The 19,587-nt window shown below is 50.3% G+C and overlaps 2 protein-coding genes across 2 annotated transcripts; both read right to left on the reverse strand.

The window, feature by feature from the left end:
- Positions 1 to 878: 878 nt before the first annotated feature.
- On the reverse strand, positions 879 to 5,655 carry LOC108501036 (thyrotropin-releasing hormone receptor-like). Its single transcript, XM_017822557.1, has 2 exons — positions 4,879 to 5,655; positions 879 to 1,300 (listed from the first exon to the last, which is right to left on the reverse strand). Exons 1-2 carry the CDS (start codon positions 5,653 to 5,655, stop codon positions 914 to 916), a joined length of 1,164 nt encoding a protein of 387 aa, XP_017678046.1. The 3' UTR covers positions 879 to 913.
- Positions 5,656 to 11,653: 5,998 nt separating this feature from the next.
- OCSTAMP (osteoclast stimulatory transmembrane protein) lies at positions 11,654 to 14,943 on the reverse strand. Its single transcript, XM_017822598.1, has 3 exons — positions 14,900 to 14,943; positions 12,967 to 14,011; positions 11,654 to 11,995 (listed from the first exon to the last, which is right to left on the reverse strand). The coding sequence occupies exons 1-3, from the start codon at positions 14,941 to 14,943 to the stop codon at positions 11,654 to 11,656; spliced, it is 1,431 nt and encodes a 476-aa protein (XP_017678087.1).
- Positions 14,944 to 19,587: the final 4,644 nt, after the last annotated feature.

A 19,587-nucleotide genomic window follows, 5' to 3' on the forward strand; every position in this document is an offset into this window, starting at 1 on the left:
ACTGTAGCTGGGATGGAGAGCTCTCCACTATACAACTGCACCACATTGAGGCTTTCAGGACAAGGGTGCAGTTTCCAACTGAAAGAACTAGAGGAATTTGGACAGGAAAGGTAAAATTATCCAAAAGAAACTTAGACCACAATGTTGAAAGTATTACTGTTACCTTAGGGAAAACTCAGTATTAGTTTGTTCATTTTTCTGTGACAAATTCAACCTGTTTGGACCTTGGGTTTCTGTGCTACCAACACTGTGTTGCTTCCAGAGACACTACGTGAGGTTAATGACACCCAGCTTTGGTTATTCCTAATGCAGGTGTCCCCACCAGAGAGAATCCCTTTAAATCAGAAGTAGTCACATCTCGGCAGGCATTGATCATTGATCCTCAGCAGGGCTGTGTATTCCCCAGAGGACTGTGCTGAGATGAGAGGAGACACTGCTTAGAAGTGCCTAATTGTCCCCATTAACTCTATAAGGTCTGTAGAGAAGCAGCTCCCATAGGGTGTCTGTGTCAGAGGCATATAAATTTAGGTAGGGGAGTCTCACTCTCTAAGAAAATTGGTCCAGCAAGAAGAGGTTGTTTTTTACTTCCTTGAATGTTCTTATCTTCCTGGGTTTCCTTTCAGTGCTTTGGCCCAGCTCAACAAGCAACTGCTCTTGCACATAACAGAGAATGACATTGCCCTGCTGTATTTACAATAGATGCTTTAAAGATGCTAAACACTGATCTGCGCCTAACACTTCACCAAACAAGAATAAATTAGCGTGAAGGAAAAGCAAACCGATTTGACTTTAACAATGTGCTTTGTTAAATGCCCCGGAGAAGTGTTAAATGCATCTCCCTGCAGCGCCAAAGCGATTCCCCTTGGCGTTTTCCCAACACAGCCGTACAGCCACACAGCTCCCAAGATTTGCTTCAGGGTCCCAGGATTTGCTTGTTCTTCTTTGCAGGGGCAGGGAGGCTGTGCAGGTCTTCTTGCTGGGTGCCGTTGTGCTCAGAGCTGTCGTGGGAACAGTCCCTCCCGACGCTGTAGGGCGCCGGGGCGGCGCACGGGGCGGGGGGCTCAGGGCGCTTCTCCTCGCACTTGTACAGCTTCCTGAAGGCAGCCCTGAACTTCTGCGACATGAGGTTGTAGATGATGGGGTTGATGGCGCTGTTCAGGTAGATGCACATGCGGCAGAAGAGAAGGAACCAGGTGTTCAGGTAGGGAGGGTCCATGAAGGAGTTCACCACCACCAGCGTGCGGTAAGGCAGCCACAGCAGGGCGAAGAGCACCACCACCACCGCCAGCATTTTGGTCACCTTAGCGGTGGGAAATGCAAAAAAGAGACATAGTCAGGTGATGCTGAACCTCCAGCAGAACATTCCCTCCTAGAGAAGTGCTGCAGACAGCTCATTCAGTCTACACAGTGCTTTTATCTCTCTTTAAGCATTTTTAAAATAGGCACCCAAACCATGGAGCTCTTCGTCTCTGAAACTATTTTTCTCAGGAAACAATCTTGCATAAATAAACCCTTAAATTATAGGTTTTCATCTACCCTTGAAGATCCTCTAAAATGCTTCAGAACCATCCACCATCCTGGAAGTGGGCTAGGATAATCATAGAAATTTCTGTACCAGGAAAAAAAAAAGTTGACAGTTGTGCCTAACAATAAATCAATGGGGAAAATACTTGTCCAAAGGTGGAGACCTAAGTTTTGGGAGTACCTTAGAATATATCTCATCTCCCTGCCTAGGGTTTCCTGGTTTCCTACATCAGACATATTGTTCCAGGAAATAGGCTCCTGATACAGAGCAACAAGTGGGGGCAGAGGAGACTGTCAGGAGTCTTAAAGAAATTCCTCCTTGTGCTGATATGGGAGTTACTTAGCTAATTGGCATGGGTTATTTTAATTTGCAGCACACTGGGGAAGTACTACATTAACATAGTGGGAACAAGAAGAAACTGAGAATTCAGAAGTGAGCAGTAATTGCCCTCAGCTCGACACAAGCTTGCTTGGGAAAATGGGTGTTTGTACCGAAACCTCAGTGATTCTAATAATTTCAACAGCTATTTCTGGGAGGTGACAATCCTCATGCAACAAATACTTACAAAATACACACGTCCCCATGGAGGAAAATATGACTAAACACTGATGCCACATACATATCAAGGCAGTGGCGTTGCAAACGTCAGGGGGGGAGTTGTGCAATAACTCCAGTTCTCGGTATGGAAATAATCATAGATCACATTTACAGTCTCTCAACTTTTCTTGGAGTGCTTTTTTTACTTCCTCAGAAGGAACTATGCCTTCCTGTAATGCTGTGAGTAGAAACTGGGGGGTGGTTGGTAGTGGCAACAAAACTTTCCCTACAAGAAAGGGACTGTTATCAAGCTGAGGCCAAAATAGAAGGGATTTGCTGTGTGTGGTTTAATGGAACAGTGAGGACACTTCCCAGAATAAGATCTCACAGTGATACAATGAGTGTGGAAGCTGTTGCTAAGACTCCAGCTTGTTTGCTGCCACAGTTTGCTGCCTTTTGGGAAAGATATGAGAGAATGTGAAAGTGGTGTCAGTAAAAGCTTCAGAGCTTTGCAATGCCTTTACAAGGGCTGGCTGGATCCAGAAGAGCAAGACACATCTCACAAGCTTTTGGTTTTAGGTTTTGTGGCCTTCAAGCATCTTTCAGGGTAGCACCAGCTCAGGGACAACAATTTTCCAAGTGTTCTGCCACAACTTTGTTGCACACAGTGCACACGGAACAGCTGTAAATGAGCTGTGGATAGAAGCAAGATGCGGATTTGCAGACAGAAGGGGATGTTTTACCAGATCAGCTGATATTAAACTGAAAACTACTTTTAAGCACGTGAAACAGCGTTGTTAGATGGCCAAGGATATCTGCTGTACACACTTCTGACTACATCCTGGGTCCCTATGCCAAAGCTGAGGGGCAGCTCATCTCCCCAGCCAATGTCCCCCCTCCTGGTTCCCGCACCATCATCCTGAGCTGCATATCCTTTTTTTAGGAATCCCACTCCCTCTAGTGGTCCCTCCCCAGCAGGTGAAATAAGTGCTTGGAGGTGGCTTGCGTTTGTATCAGTGATGAACACAGTAAAACTTACACCTTGTGTAGTCCTGCTCTGGACTTAAATGTTTTCGAGGCACCAGTGAGGGAAGAGCAGCGTCTCCACACCCTGTAAGCAGTGGAGTGCTGGGGCTGTGTAGGAGCACAGTCACAGCAAAACACCCCCATCCAGGCTCTTTAGAGTCAAGGGAGAAAAATGGGTACCTCTGAGGTAGCCCCTGTAGGACCTCTCCCAGGGGACTCTGGGCACGGGACCTGGAAGAACCAGTTCCTCTATAAAGAGAGGCCAGAGGGGGAAGACTGTACTCCGGTCAGAGGGACCTCCTGAGCTACACACACTCAGCTACAGGAAGCCCTGGAAAACTGCTTTATAGTTTTAAAAACTCAGTGCCATCTTTATTCCTAACGATGCCAGCTCTGTGATGCCAGGCCATCCAGGAGAAGCCTGCATGCTGAGATATTTCGGGAGGTAATGATGATCTCGAGTAAACTCCCAGTGTAAAGGAAAAAAGAGCACAAAATGTTTCCAGGAGCTGGAGTGCCCCTCATCCAGCCCCAACAGCCACTTGTCCTAATGATGCTGGAGCATGCTTTGTGCAGCCCAGCCACTCCATGGCACAGCACCGGGGGGGTGAGAGGCACAGCCCCTCCAGCAGCTGCTCTGGAAGGAGAGATCCATTGACCTGCTTTGTATCAAGAGCCCTCGCTGCTGAACACCCTGCCTGAGGCTCCCACAGCAGCCAGTGGCCCTGGGAGAGCAGGCAAATACTTCTGCAGAACTCAGCACTTGCTTTAAACTTTTCAGTGCTGGAGAAAAAGGGAGGAAAAGCTGAACTGGAAAGACTTGGAATTGCATGAAGACATACACGTTCTGTGGGCTGTTCGCTTCCCCTCCGTGACTCTGACTCGTCTCTTCTGGGGAATGGAGGTTTCTGTGCAAGGCAGGCAACAAGACACTGAGTGGGAAACACAAGGACTTTAGGGCAGGCCTGCTTGCCTGTTTTGGGCTGTCTGGACATCCCAACAGAACTAATGATATCAAGGACTCAAACCAAACTCCCAAAATCAGCCCTTCCCTTTAAAACAGACTATGTCTCTGCCTATCCAGAAAGGGATGGGCTCCTGCAAACAGCAGGACGGTGGACAGGCAGGCAGGAGTGTCCCATGTCTAGATAATGATCTGTCCAAAGAGGTGGAACATGAGGCAGTGATTGTCCATGTGTACAGGGAAAGAGGAGGAATGAGGACAGAAGGAGGTGGAAGGAGAAGGATATGAGCAGTGAGCAGGCAGCTGAATGACAGAGGAATCACCAAGAGGCAAACACACCACTGTGACATCCAAGTACCTTCCCCAGCTGCAGGGACTGGGGGGGCTGCAGCCCGGGTTGGGCTCAGAGGGAAGGAAGCTCTCCTTTCCCTTTGCTCCTTTAAATCCGAGGTCACCTGCCCAGGACCCTGCCTGAAAGGCGAGTCTCGCTGGCATAAGGTGACCCAGCCCTCCCCTCCTCGGGGAGGCAATCAGGAATTAATTAGCCAGCAAACATGCCTGCACTCCTGCCACTCCCAAGTGGTGCTGAAGCCCTGTCCTGCTCCAGCAAGCCCAGCCAAAGCAGGGGGAGCCCATCTGTGCTGCCAGACCCCAGCTGGGCCTGGGGGAGGCTTCTTTGCAGCAAACCAACCCTCTCCACTCCCCCCACAAAGGGAAGCAAAATACTGTGGCACCCCGTCCCGTGCCAGGGTGCCCCTCAAAGCCCCGAGCCCCTGACAGTGCTGCCCGCAGCCCAGCGTGTCCCAGCACTGCGGGGAGCCCCTACCTGCTTTCGGGAGCTCAGGGCCCCCTTGTTGGCCCGGCAGGAGAGCCCGAGGGAGCTGCCCTGGTGCACGGAGGCCAGGCAGGAATGCTGCGGGGTGGCGGGCAGGGGGCTCATGAAGAGGATGCGGGCAATGAGGCCGTAGAGGACAGTGGCCAGCCCCAGTGGGATGACGTAGAAGACAGCAAAATCCAAGAAGTAAATGGGCAGGTAAAGGCTTCTGGAGACCCGGTAGCCACAGGTGACCTGTGCCCCATCCGAGAAGGTGACCTGGGTCGTGTCCACCAGGAAGAACCACACGAGGCAGTACAGGGAGGTGAAGAGCCACAGCGAGGCGATGATGCGCTTGGCGCGGGACACGGTGCACAGGAGCTGCGCCTTGATGGCGTGGCAGATGGCGATGTACCGCTCCACCGTGAAGGCAGCGATGGACCAGGCGGAGGTGTTGATGCCCAGGTACTGCAAGTAGGTGATGCAGAGGCAGCCGGCGTAGCCGTACACCCAAGAAGCCACCACTTCAGAGATGTTGGGCAGCCCGGCCGCCAGCAGCACGATGAGGTCGGCCACCGCCAGGCTCACCAGGTAGCAGTTGGTGGGGGTCACCATGTGCTTGGTGCGCAGCACCACCAGCACCACCATCGCGTTGCCCGCGATGCCCACCCCGCAGATGAGCAGCACCAGCAGGATGGTGACCACCTGCAGCTCCAGGGGCTGCCGGGGCATCCTGCCCAGGCTCTGGTTGCCGCTGCCGCCCAGCGCGGCTCCCGAGCCGTTCTCCATCGTCCCCGCAGCCGTTCGCGGCGGAGCCCCGCGCACCCTGCGGCGAGAGCCGGGGCTGCCCCCGCGCCCCCTCCCCGCCTTCCCGCCCACCCCGGCTCCTCCCTCCCTTCTTTCCAACGATTCACCCCAAATCTTGCAGCCGCCCGGTTCTTTGCACCCCCCTCCCCTGCAAACTCCTCATGGAGAGGGGCGGGGAGCGGTCAGGATTCCCCCAGTCCCCGAGACCCTCCAGGAGTCCCCAGTCCTGGGAACCACTCGGGACTGCCCAGGACCCCCAACTCCCGGGAGCCTCCAGGACCTCCCTCAGCCGCCGGGACCCTCAGGAATCACCAGGACTCCCTCAGGACCGCCCGCAGCCCCCCCGGGGATACCTCCACCCCTGGGACCCCCCATCGCCTCCCCCCGGCATCCCCTGCCTTCTCCCGCCGGGTCCTAGCGCACCGCTGAGCCGAAGAGGAGGAGGAGGAGGAGGAAGGAGCCCAGGCAGGGGATGGGGTTGCAGCTTAGAGAAGCCAGGGTGCAGAGACGCAGGGGCTGAGAGTCCCCCAGCAGTGTGTTCGCTCCAGGGCTCCCGGCTGTGGGTGCCTTGTGTCCCCAGCCGATCCTCGGGCTCCACTGTTCCCCCCACCTGGGCAAAGAGAGCTAAGGATGAGGAGTCCTTCCTTCCTTCCTTCCTTCCTCATCCTCAGGAGGATGGGACCGGAGCGATGCCACTGAGATCCATGGCCTTTCCTGTATCCCTTGGGCTGGGGCAGAGGGATGCCTTCCCTGGACATGAGGTAGTGACCTCCTTGTTCTGTCTTTCCCATAGCCATCCCTGTCCCAGACAAGCACATCACTGTTACTTCTTTGGGAAAAGGCTTACCCAGTTCTGGACTAGGAGATCCTGTATTTTTCCAACGATGAGGCTGGGGTGTCTGGTGTCTCCCTGATGGTCAGGCTGGGAGATCCAGAGTCTCCCTGATGGACAGTAGGAGCCAGAATTTGCTGCCAGCTCTGTGCTTGCTTCTGATGTCTCTGCACTCAGAAAATGCATTTTCATATTTAAAGAGCAATTGTGTTTGCAGGGCTAAATGCTAAAGGTCCCCTAACCTGTGGATGGAGGAAAGGACAAGGAGAGAGCTTGCTTTTTTTTTATTAGATTAGATTTCAGTTACAGTCAGAAGTGTCCTGCTAATCCCAGACACTGAGGTGCATATCCAAAATATGTAGGATCGTCCTGATGCTGGGTGATTCAAGTCTAGCATTTCACAGGCAAATTTCTAAGGCTGGTCTGTACAAACCTGGGTGGAAAGACTGAAAAGACCTCTATGACTTCATATATTTAGTAAACAAAGCTGGGAGAAAGTGATCCTCTTATTCAAATCTGTGATAAAACACCTCTCCATTCCCTAGAGCCTCATAACCTACAAATATTAAACCCATAAAACTTCTGCTGTTAGAGCTGGGACACAGAGGCTGCACCCACACAGTGCCAGTGGAGAAATGGAATGACAGAAGCCACAAGTGGTTTTTAGGGACTTGTTACTGGGTTTAGCACCCTAGGCAATGTCCAAATTTTGAATTGCAAGTGATGGTGGGGAAGTAATTCCCACTTTTGCACCCTGCAGCTCAACAGGGACCAGGAAGGAAGGTGCTCGTGGCTCTGCAAAGCAGCCTGAGGGCTGACAAGTGCTATTAGAGATGGACTATGAGTCAATCTCACAGAAGCAGCAGTTATTGCTCAATCAGAAAGATAGAGGAGAGGGAAGTTCTGGCAAAATTGCCTTCAGTGTTCCAGAGTCACAGCCAAGAAGCAAATCACTCTGGGGCTTTATGGGTTAATGCTCTCAGAGATCGAACTCGAGCAAAAAAGGCAGTTGTGAAGGAATTAAACAGATGCAAAGGCGACTGGGCAGTGCCACATGCACACAGAACTGAACTACCTGGTGGTTTTCTACTGATTCCTGTGAGCAGCCCCAGAGGGACCAGCTCACGGACCTGGGCTGCATCACATCTGTGGCAACGATGTGGGAGGGAGGGAACAGCATGTGGAAAACTTTGTGGATGAAGAGAAGGAGAAGGGAATGCAAAACAATGAAGAGGAAGACAGTGATACAGATTTCTGTGGGTGAAAACCAATTCAGGCTTGAAGACAAGAGTATCTTCAGGATCTTTGCCTGGGGAATGGGGCAGGCAGCATTTCCCACTGGGCAGGGGGTGCCTGATGGACCTGCTGGTGCCAGGCTTAAGGAGCTCCAACCACTTATTGTAGCATCGAGCCCAGGGCAATGCTGTCACAGGGAAATGATGCTTTCCCAGCCCCAAGGACAGGGATGGTTAGTTACTTCCAAGTTCAGGGAGCACAGGCAGCTCTGCAGGTCATCTCAGGCTCCTCTCTTCCCCATCTGACCGGCAGAGTTCCCTCATGGCTTTGGGTTACATTTCTTTCTGGTTTGTATAATCTCTCTTTTAAAGATATGTTGTTATTGAATCTGTGATGCACCGTGTCTTGAAAATGCCTTGAGGACACAGAGGAACTGGTGATCTTTCTGCAGCTAATACTTCAGCTAATATATTTTGAAGGAACCAAAATTTTAAAGACATTAAAATGAGGCCACTTTCACACATTAGAGGAAAATGACCCCTTCTCCCCTCCCTTGCTTCCCTGCTGCGTTCGCAGCCTGAGACCTCAAGGGAAAAGCCTCTCACTTCACAGAAATTAGTAAAGGGATGAAAACAGATATTGCAGATGAGGAGGGGCTTCTCTGAGTGCCTGGAGAGTGAGAAATCAGTGATTTCAGAGTGAAACCTGGAAATCAGGGGACTGAGAAAGGTGCCTGGAGGATTGGCTTCTGTATCCACATCCCAGCTTTCAGCAGCCTTCTGGGATAACCAATGTTGCTTCTACCCCATTTCAACTGTTTTTGTCGCAGGATGAAGGACTGTTACAACTAATTTGGAAATTAGTTACAACTAATTTGGAAATTTTCTAACGTGAGGCATTGAGTTCAGAATGAAACCCTGACACGATCTGCATTAGAAAGAGCCAGGACCAGGGAAACCCTTGCTATGAATTGCACACAGAACGCTATGAAACAGCTTTTATTTGCTTTTATTTGTGGTCATTAATACTTCCTTCTCTAAAGTTTGGTGCATGGAAGTGTTGCTTCTCCATAGCAGTAACAGTGCAAATACCGTAGGTAGGATAAATGCAGTAAAAATGGAGTTTGCTTAAAAATCAGGAAACACTTGAGGAGAAAGGTTTTTGTCTGCTTGGCTGTCTGCTCTGGCAGATGCAGATTTGTGGCTGTTTTTGAGATCTTTCCTAGAGACTGTCTGAGTGAAATAATGTGCACTTGCTCCTCAGTATATTAAGGCCATTCATTCTTGCCTGCCAGCCAGCCGTGGGCAGGAACTTAGCATATGTTTTGCCTGTGAAAAATCCACTAAAACACACCACAGAACTCCAAGGCAATCAGGGCTTTCAGGGCTGCCCCATGTGAGAGTGACTTTGTGCCCACGGGACTTATTGCACTCCTGGAGAAGAGAGCAACCCAGGGGCCTTTCTCTCTTGTGATTAACACTTTTCTCTATGTAATTAAGAAGCCTCAAACCTCAGCAAGTGCAAGGAAGCTCCCCAGCCCCACCACAGCACCCCAGCCCTGCCTCTGCCTCAGTGCATGTGAATGTCTGACCCTGAACTTTAAACTTCATGAATAACCAAGCCTGGAAACCAGATGTAGTGAAACCCTTCCCTGCAGAACACAGTCAGGGACAGTAAATAAGTAGGAGCAGCACTGACCAGCAGGAATTTCCCTGAGCTGGACACTCAGGACCCACCTCAAGGGCTCCAGACCCAACACGAGGGGCTGGTGGGTGACAGTGACACAGGGCAAAGCCTTGGTCCCTGTGTCCTCTTGCCTGTGGGACAGGAGGGATGTGCTGAGGGAAAACGAAGGCAACGAGAGCCACAATGAGCAGGAGTGAGAGTGGGAGTATGGAGGGGCTCCGAGGAATGAAAATCCCTTAGCAAATAACAAGGCTTGTATATTAGTCATACTTAATAAAAAAAATATGTGAATAAATGAATGTTGCCTGCTGGTTCATCTGTTCAGCATTTCTCTGTCGCACCATTAAGCAAACCCTGACGAGGCAGCTGACCTCTCCAGGGCACAGTATAGCTCTATAATGGTAATGTTTCCTTTTTTGTCACACCTTTATCTGAGGAACAATACCTCTCAGGAGAGCAAAGCAATTTCCAGCAGCTCTGCCTCCTGCCAGCTCCCCTGCCCGGGGAAAGCACAACAGCCCGAGTCGGCACCAGGGGCGACGTGACTGCTGTGCTGCACAAGCTCATCACCAATGCTCATCCCTGCCAAAAAGATGAGTCTTCCCGAGGAAAAACTTTTTAAAAAGATGTTCTTGTTGGAAGGGGAGATGCTACTGGGATGCTTAGCTGGCTAGAGGTGCTCCTCTCTTCTCCCAGCGCTATTTTAACCCCTGACTCCAGATAATTTTGGCTACTCAGTAGTATTTCCTAGAGAAACCCCATGACAAAGCCCCCCATTGCTGCAGAGGCAAAAAGGTGCTTGGATTAATCATCAGAACAGCAGGAAATTAAGAAACCTGGGGTGATGAATGCAGCAGGGTTTTCTTAGATAAATGCTTAAAAAATATAATCCAGACCTACTTGCTTCAAGTACCTCGGAAGCTGAGAAAATCCGGTGCATCTGGCAGCAGCTGCCACTTCACTTCTGTCATTTAATCTCATTGAGGTGCATTATGTCGAATAATTACCTTAATGAAGACTTTAATGGAAGAAGGGAGGAAAATAATAGGGATGCTTCGAAGAAATGAAGCTGTGAAGTTGCTTTGTTTATAACCTGGCACAGATGGATCTCCCCCCCCTCTGGCTCCTGCCCTTACAGAGGTGTCCCATCTGCCTCTCTTTCAAAAATAACACACTTCAGATGCTGCCCTAGTGATGGATTTATGCATTTTGGATACAATGGCATAGTTTCTGAGTTTGAAACAACCCAACATTTAAAATCATCAAGTCCAAACATTATCCCAGCACTGCCAAGGCCACCACTAAACCATGTCCACAGGTGCCACATGTACAAGTCTTTTAAATCCCTCCAGGGATGGTGACCCCACCACTGCCCTGGGCAGCCTGTTCCCGTGCTTGATAAACCTTGAAGAAATTTTTCCTAAACCTCTCCTTGAGGCACAACTTGAGGCTGTTTCCTCTCATCCTATCACTTGTTACTTGGGAAAAGAGACCGACACCCAAATTGACCTTTATTGGCTGCCCTCATCCTCTTCTGAGTTCCTTCAGCTATTTTATTTATATTTTATTTTGGACTGCCATTTTGAAGAGTTTTTGTCCTCATGTGCTGATTTCCACCACCACCCATGCCCAGGATATGCCTCTCATGGTGATATTGGTCTTGAATTTACTTCAGCAGGCTGAAATGACACTTTCTTGGGTGAGTAGACTCTCTTCTAAATTTATCCAGTCTATCCAGGTTTCTATGCATGAAACTTGAGAGAAAAACCCCTTGAAAATTAAATTAATCGAGTCAAATGAGTTTCCTTTCTTGCTGCCTGAAGGTCTAACTTGAGAAAGGAAGCGTGTACTTCTTCCAGCATGGATGTGGTGAAGGAGGTGAATGAGCTCTTCCCCTACCCCAGCTGCCATGTATTTCCCAGGCAGCAGTTAGCCTTGGCTAATGCTGCAGATATGCTCCAAGTCATATGAGCCATCATCTCCCACCTCCTGGAACAATTGACTCCAGAACTTCTAGATATAAAAAAAAAAAAAAAAAATTACCCCATTTTCCTCAAATTGATGCAAAATGTGACATTTAAATTTTATTTTTTTTTTTTGTCAAATGTTTTTTCCCCAGGCTCCAGCACTTCTCTAACTCTGGAAAATTGTGTGATGCTCTTGCAGAAGCCTGTGCTGAGCCACTGCCACAGGTGTCAGACATCCCCTCGATTTCCAAAAGCACCCTCAGTCCTTCACACAGCTTTGCTTCTTGTTTTGCCTCCTGGACAGCTTCCTGTAGAGGTAAAGCACTCGCTTCTCCTCCCAGCTCGGGAAGAAGGAGGCGGCGATTTTTCGGCACAGGCGGCGTGCGTAGGTTTCCAGGAACACGGTGGAGTAGAGGATGCAGAAGAGCAGCCCCACAACGAGCAGCACAGAGGGGTTGGGAGGCACTGGGGGGCTGATCCTGCAGTGGGCAGAGCTGGAGATCAGATAATGGTGGTAGTTCTGCTCGAAATCCTGAAGTGGCAATTCCTCAGCAGGAAACCCAAAACCTTCGATAAAAGAGGGCAGGATCCCTATTTTAGCCTGAAATAGAGTTAAAAGGTAAATGGAGTATGAACTAACCAAAATCAACCAGTTTCTACAGAAACAGCAGCCTGGGGATGGGGAATCACCTTACAGCACTAGGGGAAGGACACTGAAGTGTCTGTACACTTCAGTCTGAGTGAGAGTAACAGTGGAGGTGCTGAGTACTGGGCACGGTGAGAACCAGTCCTATCTGTCATTTTTATCTGCTGCCACAGAGATCATAACAGGTATTCACTGTGTGAGATTTGTGGTGAAAGGCATCATCCAGGCAGCAGTATTAGTGTCTGCATATCTGAATATTAGAGGCTTTTCCTAAGCCCTGATTATTTTCATGTAAATCCATCGTAAGCAGGTGTCTGCACTAAGGCTGGGGAGGGAAGCAAGCTGTCTGACAGAAAAGGGAAGCTAAAACACCAAACCAGAACTAGTCCAGATAAATGATATTGAAATATGAACTGGAGAGGTTTGTGAAAAGGATTGCACAGGGTAAAAATGAAGCCAGGGAGCAGGGCTTTCTACTTAAAAGACAGCCAGTGCAATAAGATGAGGAGACATCCTCAGCGTTCATCAGCTTCCCCCTTCCTTTTGGGCTTGCACCTGCTCTGCAGTGGAGGGACAGTGCCACAGGGACTCCCATTCCTCCACCTTGCCCAGGAAAGGGAGGTCTGAGTGCCTGCTGCTGGCAGTGTCTTTGCAGCGTGAGGCACTGTTTGCTCCCCTCCTCGCTCCCGAGGGGCTGCAGTTTGGAGCAGGTATCTGCTGCTGTTTGATGCACTCCAAGGAGCAACTGAGGTTGTGCCTCTTCCTTCTCCCCCCCAGGCCTGTTGCTCATCCATCTGGCTGCTGGGGAGGGAAGTCAGAAGTGGGTAAATAAGGGTACAAAGATTGTAATCCCCACCACCACCTCCTGTGATGTGACACACAGCGGGGTCCCCGTGCAGGGCAGCACAGGGCACCCCAGCACCCACCTTGTATTTGATGTGGAGGGTGACGGGCACCACTGAGAACTGAGCCGCCTTTCTCACCGCAGTGTCTGCCACGCTGAAGGCAAAGTGCTCCATCGCCAGCAGCAGCAGCAGCAGCAGCAGGGCCACGGTGAGCAGCACGGCCTGCACGAGGCACTGCAGCCCTTCTTCCCGGGACAGCTTCAAGCCTGTCGGTCGGATGAGGTTTTTGGATGAGTCCACCAGCAGGTGAGCTGCTTTTCTGTCCGCAGCCAAACGCTCCAGCTTCTCGGTGATGTAAAAATTGTCGAAGCGGAGGTTGGTGAGATAATTTTTCAAGTACCAGGTGGACTCAAAACAGAGATAGAGCATGGAGAAACCAGCAACCAGCCTGTTGCCTACTCGTACAGAGTCTCTGACCAGTACCTCAGCAGACAAAAAGTCCCTACTGATTTTCTCACCTGCAAGGTCCATTTTTTGGTATATGGAGGAGGTGTTCTGAAGCGATGAAAACTTAAAGCGTCCATTCATGGGCTTATAAAAGGTTAACAGATTAATGGCTTCTTGGATTGCACCCCCAAACTCCTGGGAGGCCGCCTGCAGCAGGGCAGTGGAGTTCAGAAGGCTGTCAGAGGAATTCTTGCAGATGCACTTGATGACCTGCAGGATGGTTTGGATGTTGCTGACGATGTTGGGTGTTGTGTTCACCACCGCGATCGCGACGCAGGTCGACAGGAGAAGTTTCCGGCCTTGCTTGGTGCCCAGCGTTGGCATGATCATACTGAAGACACAGCGGGCAGGATGCACCAGGAAAAGGGTCAGGAGAAGGAGCAGGCTGAAGGAGATGGACACTGCAGTGGAGAGATGCCAGGAGTACTCCAGGGAAGCAAACATCCAGTTGTAAAAGAGGCCTCCTATCAGTGCTGTAATGCAGGAACACTGCAGAAACAAGGTCCACAGCTCTCTGCCATCTGCTGGGACAGGTTTGGAGTAAACCCACCATAGGTCTGCCATGGTTCTGTGCACCTTCGGGAAGAGAAAGTCTTCACAGTAGACACGGGCACTCATCCTGTAAAAAGAACAAGTACCTGGGTGTACATAAACACACTGGTTAGGGGGCTTTCGCAAGATAATCACTCATGGGTCTTATAATGTCCTTCTCTGAGTACTTCTGGTCTCATCCTTCTCTACTTCCCTGCTAAGATGAGTAGCTGGGACCAAGATCTCTCCTGGAAGCAGCAGGACAGGGAAGTTCAAGGCATTTCTTGAAAGATCAAATACCAAGTACGATGCAGCTGCTCCTCCTTTAATGTAAGCACAGGAAAGCATTGTGTTATTCTATAAAAACTGTAAAAGAGCCATTCAGAGGGGTCAAATCATTGGCAGTGGCTGAGTGTGTCTTTAGTGGTTATTTAGAGGATGTTGGAGCAAGAAAAAGGAGGCTCCTGGCTGCTGTATTTACAAGTCAAGTTGTATTTACAAAGTGGTACATGGATGACAGGCAGTTGAGGGGGGTTTCTGCTCTCTCTGCCCCTTAAGAGGAGGCCAAACACAAATCTGCAGGTTTAAGTGTGACAAACAGAGAACTGATCTGAGAAAACAGTTTCACACTGAAGCTGCAGGGCCAGAGGAAATCTCCAAGGACAAGAATTTGGCCACTACAGACAGGATGAAAGGTCCCATTAAGCTATTTAAATGTCTAGGGGAAACAAACATTTGGGAAAGAATATAATTTCTCAGGCCTTACATCTGGAGTGACTCTCTGGAGACCAGAAAACCTGGTGGGGAAGAAGAGCCTGCCCCCAGCCAGGCAATTCCCATCTCCTACTGCTCGACAGCAGCCTCAGCTATCCTTTGAGGGAGATTTTTGACTAGCAAAGGAGGTTTTCAGTGGAAAAAACCATACAAGAGCTACCAAGACAGAGAGAAAGAGAGATTTAGAGAAGACACTACATACCCAGCAGCAGTGAGGTACCCCAGACTTGCTCGAAACCTCTCCATGCTCCAGTGCCTTATTGCTCTGAGAGAGGATCCCGGGTGTGGCAGTCAGGAGAGGCAGGATAAAAAAACCAAGGCAGCACCAGAGAGCCAGGACTCAAAAAATAAGATGTTTTAAGGCAATTCAGATCAGCAACACTGGCAATTCCTGAAGTGAGTGGGGCAAACCTGGTGTGTGAAGCCCGGGGAATAACACCACTGTGGAACAGAGCCAGGATGCACAGCACTGCTTGGGCTTTACACCTCTTCTGGTCTTACTGTTATTGCAGACAAGGCTTATTTACATGACACATAGCTGAAAAAATGAGTCAATAACATATGGGCTGACAAAGATGGAACAAGCATCACATGGAACCTGGGGTGTCACCATCCCTTGTTGGGAAATCAGATGATTACTCCTCACACTGCCCACCAGCGACCAGCAGGGTTGGAATCTCTCTCAGAGTGAAGGGGAGCTTTTCCCCTTCCAGACATCAGTCATGGCACAAAGAGCATGGCAGGAGCCAGCAAACCATGTGCTGGTAACTGTTCTTCTGTTCTGACAGGCTGCTGCTCCCTGCTGAAACTGTGTGCAGGGCTCACAGGCTGCTTCAAGGCTCGTCTCACAGTCCTGGCAGAGGAAAATGAAGCTTCTAACTTGAACCTTTCCCAATTCCCTATAGCCAGCAAATCCCCTGCAGCCACAGTCAGGATTCCCAAACTGTGGAGAAGCTCTCGGATGTACAGGCCAGGAGGTGCAGTCCCCACGGGACTGACTTTCCTGGCCCCCAGGATGTGCAGGGCACAGAGCTCCAGCCGCCAAACTTGCTCACCAGGAGACAGGAACCAACCACGGTGTTTGCTCCTCATTTATGAGCCTGTGGATTTACAGGAACCTTCCCTGGCTCCCACCAAACCTGCCCCTTTGCCAGACACTCTCATGCTAAGCCACCACTTGCGGGCAGAGGCGACTCAGCTCAGCCAGCTGAGCCCATTCCTGACCGGGACCTGCTGTCCCGTGCGGAGCCGAGCCCTCCCGCCGGCTGGGAACTGCCGGGCCCCCGGGATGTTCTCATGCTCCCCTGGGCGGGAAAGGGCGAAGGGCTGGAGGTCAGCCCTGTCCCGGCCACCCCTGGGGACAAAGCACGTGGGGCTCTGCCCTCCAGAGAGAGCTGGGAGAGCAGCACCTTCCCCAGGGGACGTGGCCAGACCCCAGGGCAGCGGCAGTTGGAGGACACGGAGTAACGAGCACAACCTCTGCCTGCCTCCTCTGCCCTTCCTGCAGGCACCAGGCAAGGCCTGCTGCTCCACTCAACAGCTCCGCTTTGTAGTGAAAAGTTTTGTTTTTCCCGTGTGGCTGGTGGAGCAAAGCTTTCTTCCTGGTGCCCTGGAGCACAGGGGCCGGATGAGAAACTCTGCCTGGCTCCAGCCGGGAAGAGGCACCAGCCAGGCGGGCAGGAAAGAAAGTGCTGTTTGTTTGGAGCATCCATAGCAATTGCTTGCACAGGCCATGAATTAGGTCTTGAATTCAACTATAAGGGACTAACCCAAAAGGCCCATAGCTGGATCCTGCAAGGCTCATCAGCTTCTCCTAAGACTAAACTTCTTTCTCGCTCTACTTCAGAGCAAACTGATATTCACATCAGCCCCTGGGACCCCATCCAGGCTACACAGGCAGCTTTCTGGGGCAGCAAAAAAAAAAAAAAATTAGCAATAGGCTATAAAGAAAAAAAAACCCTCAAGCCCACAGCATTGTGGTGAGTGTTTTTCTGACTCTGCTACATCATCTGGCAAAGGCACCTGAAGTCTGTGGGGAAACTGAGCCATAACTCTGGCAGCATCAAGTGTTTGTTTGCAAAGTCAGAATTAGATTTTTTCCTCTGGCTCAACTCAGAATTGATCCCTGCAGGCTGCACTACAGGACAGGCTAGATGTAGGATATGGTCTATTTTATACCCAGAACTGATCCTCCACAGGAGCTCGTGTGTTCACAGGGATAGCCGGGAAACGGCGGGCGAAGGCTGGGAGCGGGACACGGGCAGGGCAGGACCGAGCCCCGCAACGAAGCAACTGTGACATCTTGTGGTCACACGCTGCTCAAGGGCCTCGAGGTCTGGCTCGTTCCGACTCAAAAACTAAAGAAGTCTGTCTGTGGGTGGGAGAGTTTTGAGGAAAACCGAGGAAGATTAGGGGAAATGCTCTGAGGTGCCTTTTCTTGCCCTGTGTGGCTCCCGGGTGGTATAAAGGGACTTTGCTTTCTTGACAAGTCACGGTCTCTGTAGAGCTCAAGCTCTAAATTTTCTAACATCACCAATTTCGACTTTTTAGCACTACAGGAGAAGACAGAGCCCCACATGCCTGCAGGCAGCTTGCTGGAACTATGATACAGCAGAGGGTTTCATTGGCATCGTAGCCAGGAAGCAGAGCTTGGCTTTACCTGAACTAGGTGTGGGGACTGAGCTTGTACCCCCCAGGACAGAGGTTTTGAATCCAGTCCTGCTTTGCAGATTGCAGTGCTCAGGGTGGGTTTGTGCCAAGACACCTGCAAGTTCAACCTGCGGTGACAGAATTACCCTGAGGGGGTGACAGTGATGGGAGAGGGTGTGTCATAAAGGAGCAGCTGGATCCCAGGTAGTGTGTGGGGTGCAGGAACTGTACAGCTTAAGAAAATGACTGGGTAAAGAAGATGAATGGAGGGCTAAAACAGAATCACTAAGGCCGAAGGTGTTTCTCCATGGCAATATCATCAGCACCTGTTGATCACGTTATTTTGCCCATTCAAGAAAATGAGGGTGTGGGAAAGATTAGCCAATTAGTGGTGGCTCTTTGCTTGTGAAGATCACAGTCAAATTAACAACATATGGTAATACAGAGCCACATCACATCTTCTTAGGTTTCTACTATAGAAATACAGAAAAATCCCAGCAATATCCCTTCAGTTACTCATGAGGCATAACTGTGATAAGGGAACTAAGGCTGTCTAACCTGCAACAGCTGAATTCCCCCTGTCATGTTGGGCTTTTGTTTGTTTTGTGAATCTTTCCCTTTCTCTTCTGAACTTCCAGCATCGCTGCTGGGTGCAGATCAGCTGAGCACAGCCCCAGAATCATTCCCTGCTCCAAGGACCCACAGAGCAGCTCTTCTGTGTGAACGGTTTGTAAAGTGACTTGAATGCTTCTGGGATAAAAGACACTACAGAATGCTTCCCTACTGTAAATAAACCAAAATGATTTTCCTCCAAGTGTCTCAGGAGAACATGTGGATGTTGGTCCAGGATTGGACAGGGAACATCAAAGGAGTGAAGCAGAGATATTCTGGATGTTGAATTTCAATGTGTGAGTGGCATTTCCTGTTAATTAAAATTCACAAGGAGGCTGCTGATGTGAATGGCTTTTGTGATGGTTGTTGCATTTTTACATTCCTAGAGAAATGGTGCATAGGCAGGCAGAGTTCCTTTAAAATAACACAGTCAAAGTTATAGAAGGTTAGTACAGCACTTGAAATGCCCTCTCCTGGGAATTTTCATATCTCTACTAGTATCACAGACCCTTCAAGACTGCTGCTTTTGGTAAATCTTAGTACTAGCAGCAGCAAATGGAATCAGAAATTATTCATGCAGCCCTGTTCACCTTTGAATGTCAGAAACACTAAATATTAAAATCTCTGTTTAAAAAAAAAAAATAAATTCAAACTCAGGCGTACCAGACTAGTTCTGCTCTCACAGATATGAAAGAGCAGAATTAGGTAACATTGTCGTTCACACGCTTTTAACCAGATCCTCTGGGGAGCCCTGGGAAACAGAGGCTGCTGACAGAGCTGACAGGTCTTTGTCTAAAGAGGTTTAGGATCCAGGTGCTTTTTGTGCCTTTCCCAGGTCTGTTTAGGCCCTGTTGTGGACCTTGGGTTAGTCACTGGTCCCCTCTCTGCCTCACTTTCTCATGCTGGCACAGAGATCATAAACCTGCCCTGGCTGCATTTGTGAAATACCATCTGACCTCTGCCTAGGCAGTGCCACAGACGTGCCAGGGCACTGGGAGTGATTTTTGGAGACTTCTACACAAACTCTGTGGTCTCAGCTCTTCTTTCCAGCCCAAGTGAAAAACCATCCTCCTGGATTTGATGAGGATGCACCAAATCAGAGCTGAGACCATAAGTAAACTTGTGACCCCAACGTCTGCTGTGGAGCTGGACTGGATGTTACCCTTCGAGCCTCGGAATTTGACAATCCCAAGGCCCTTGCTGTCTGTCCCCCAGGCTGCAGGGACAGGGGCAGCTCTGTCCCAGTGACTGAGGTGGATCCCCTGCTGCAGCAGCAGCAGCTCCAGCGGTGCAGGACAGCGGGGCTCCTTCCTGCAGCACCGGCCACGCAGGGCACAGCCTGTTCCCTGGCCCAGGACAGCAATCCTGTGTTGCTCACAGACAGCTGGCTGAGAAAGCAAACTGCAGGGAGCAATTTTCCCTTCCCCATTCAGCCCTTCTTCACTAAGGCATGGTGAGGATCATCCTTGCAGAACGACAGTGCCCCAGCCCTGCCCAGCCAGGCGGGACAGCAATTTGGGGTCTGCCCAGCAAAGGCTCTTTGGCAGAGCAGCCCTGAGATGCTGAGCAAGGGGCTTTCCCATTCCTCAGCTGCTTAACAGGGCTCTGTCTTGCTCAGACAAGGAGGGA

This window comes from Lepidothrix coronata, unplaced genomic scaffold (assembly GCF_001604755.1).
Source record: "Lepidothrix coronata isolate B3197 unplaced genomic scaffold, Lepidothrix_coronata-1.0 Scaffold99, whole genome shotgun sequence".
Classification (NCBI taxonomy): domain Eukaryota; kingdom Metazoa; phylum Chordata; class Aves; order Passeriformes; family Pipridae; genus Lepidothrix; species Lepidothrix coronata.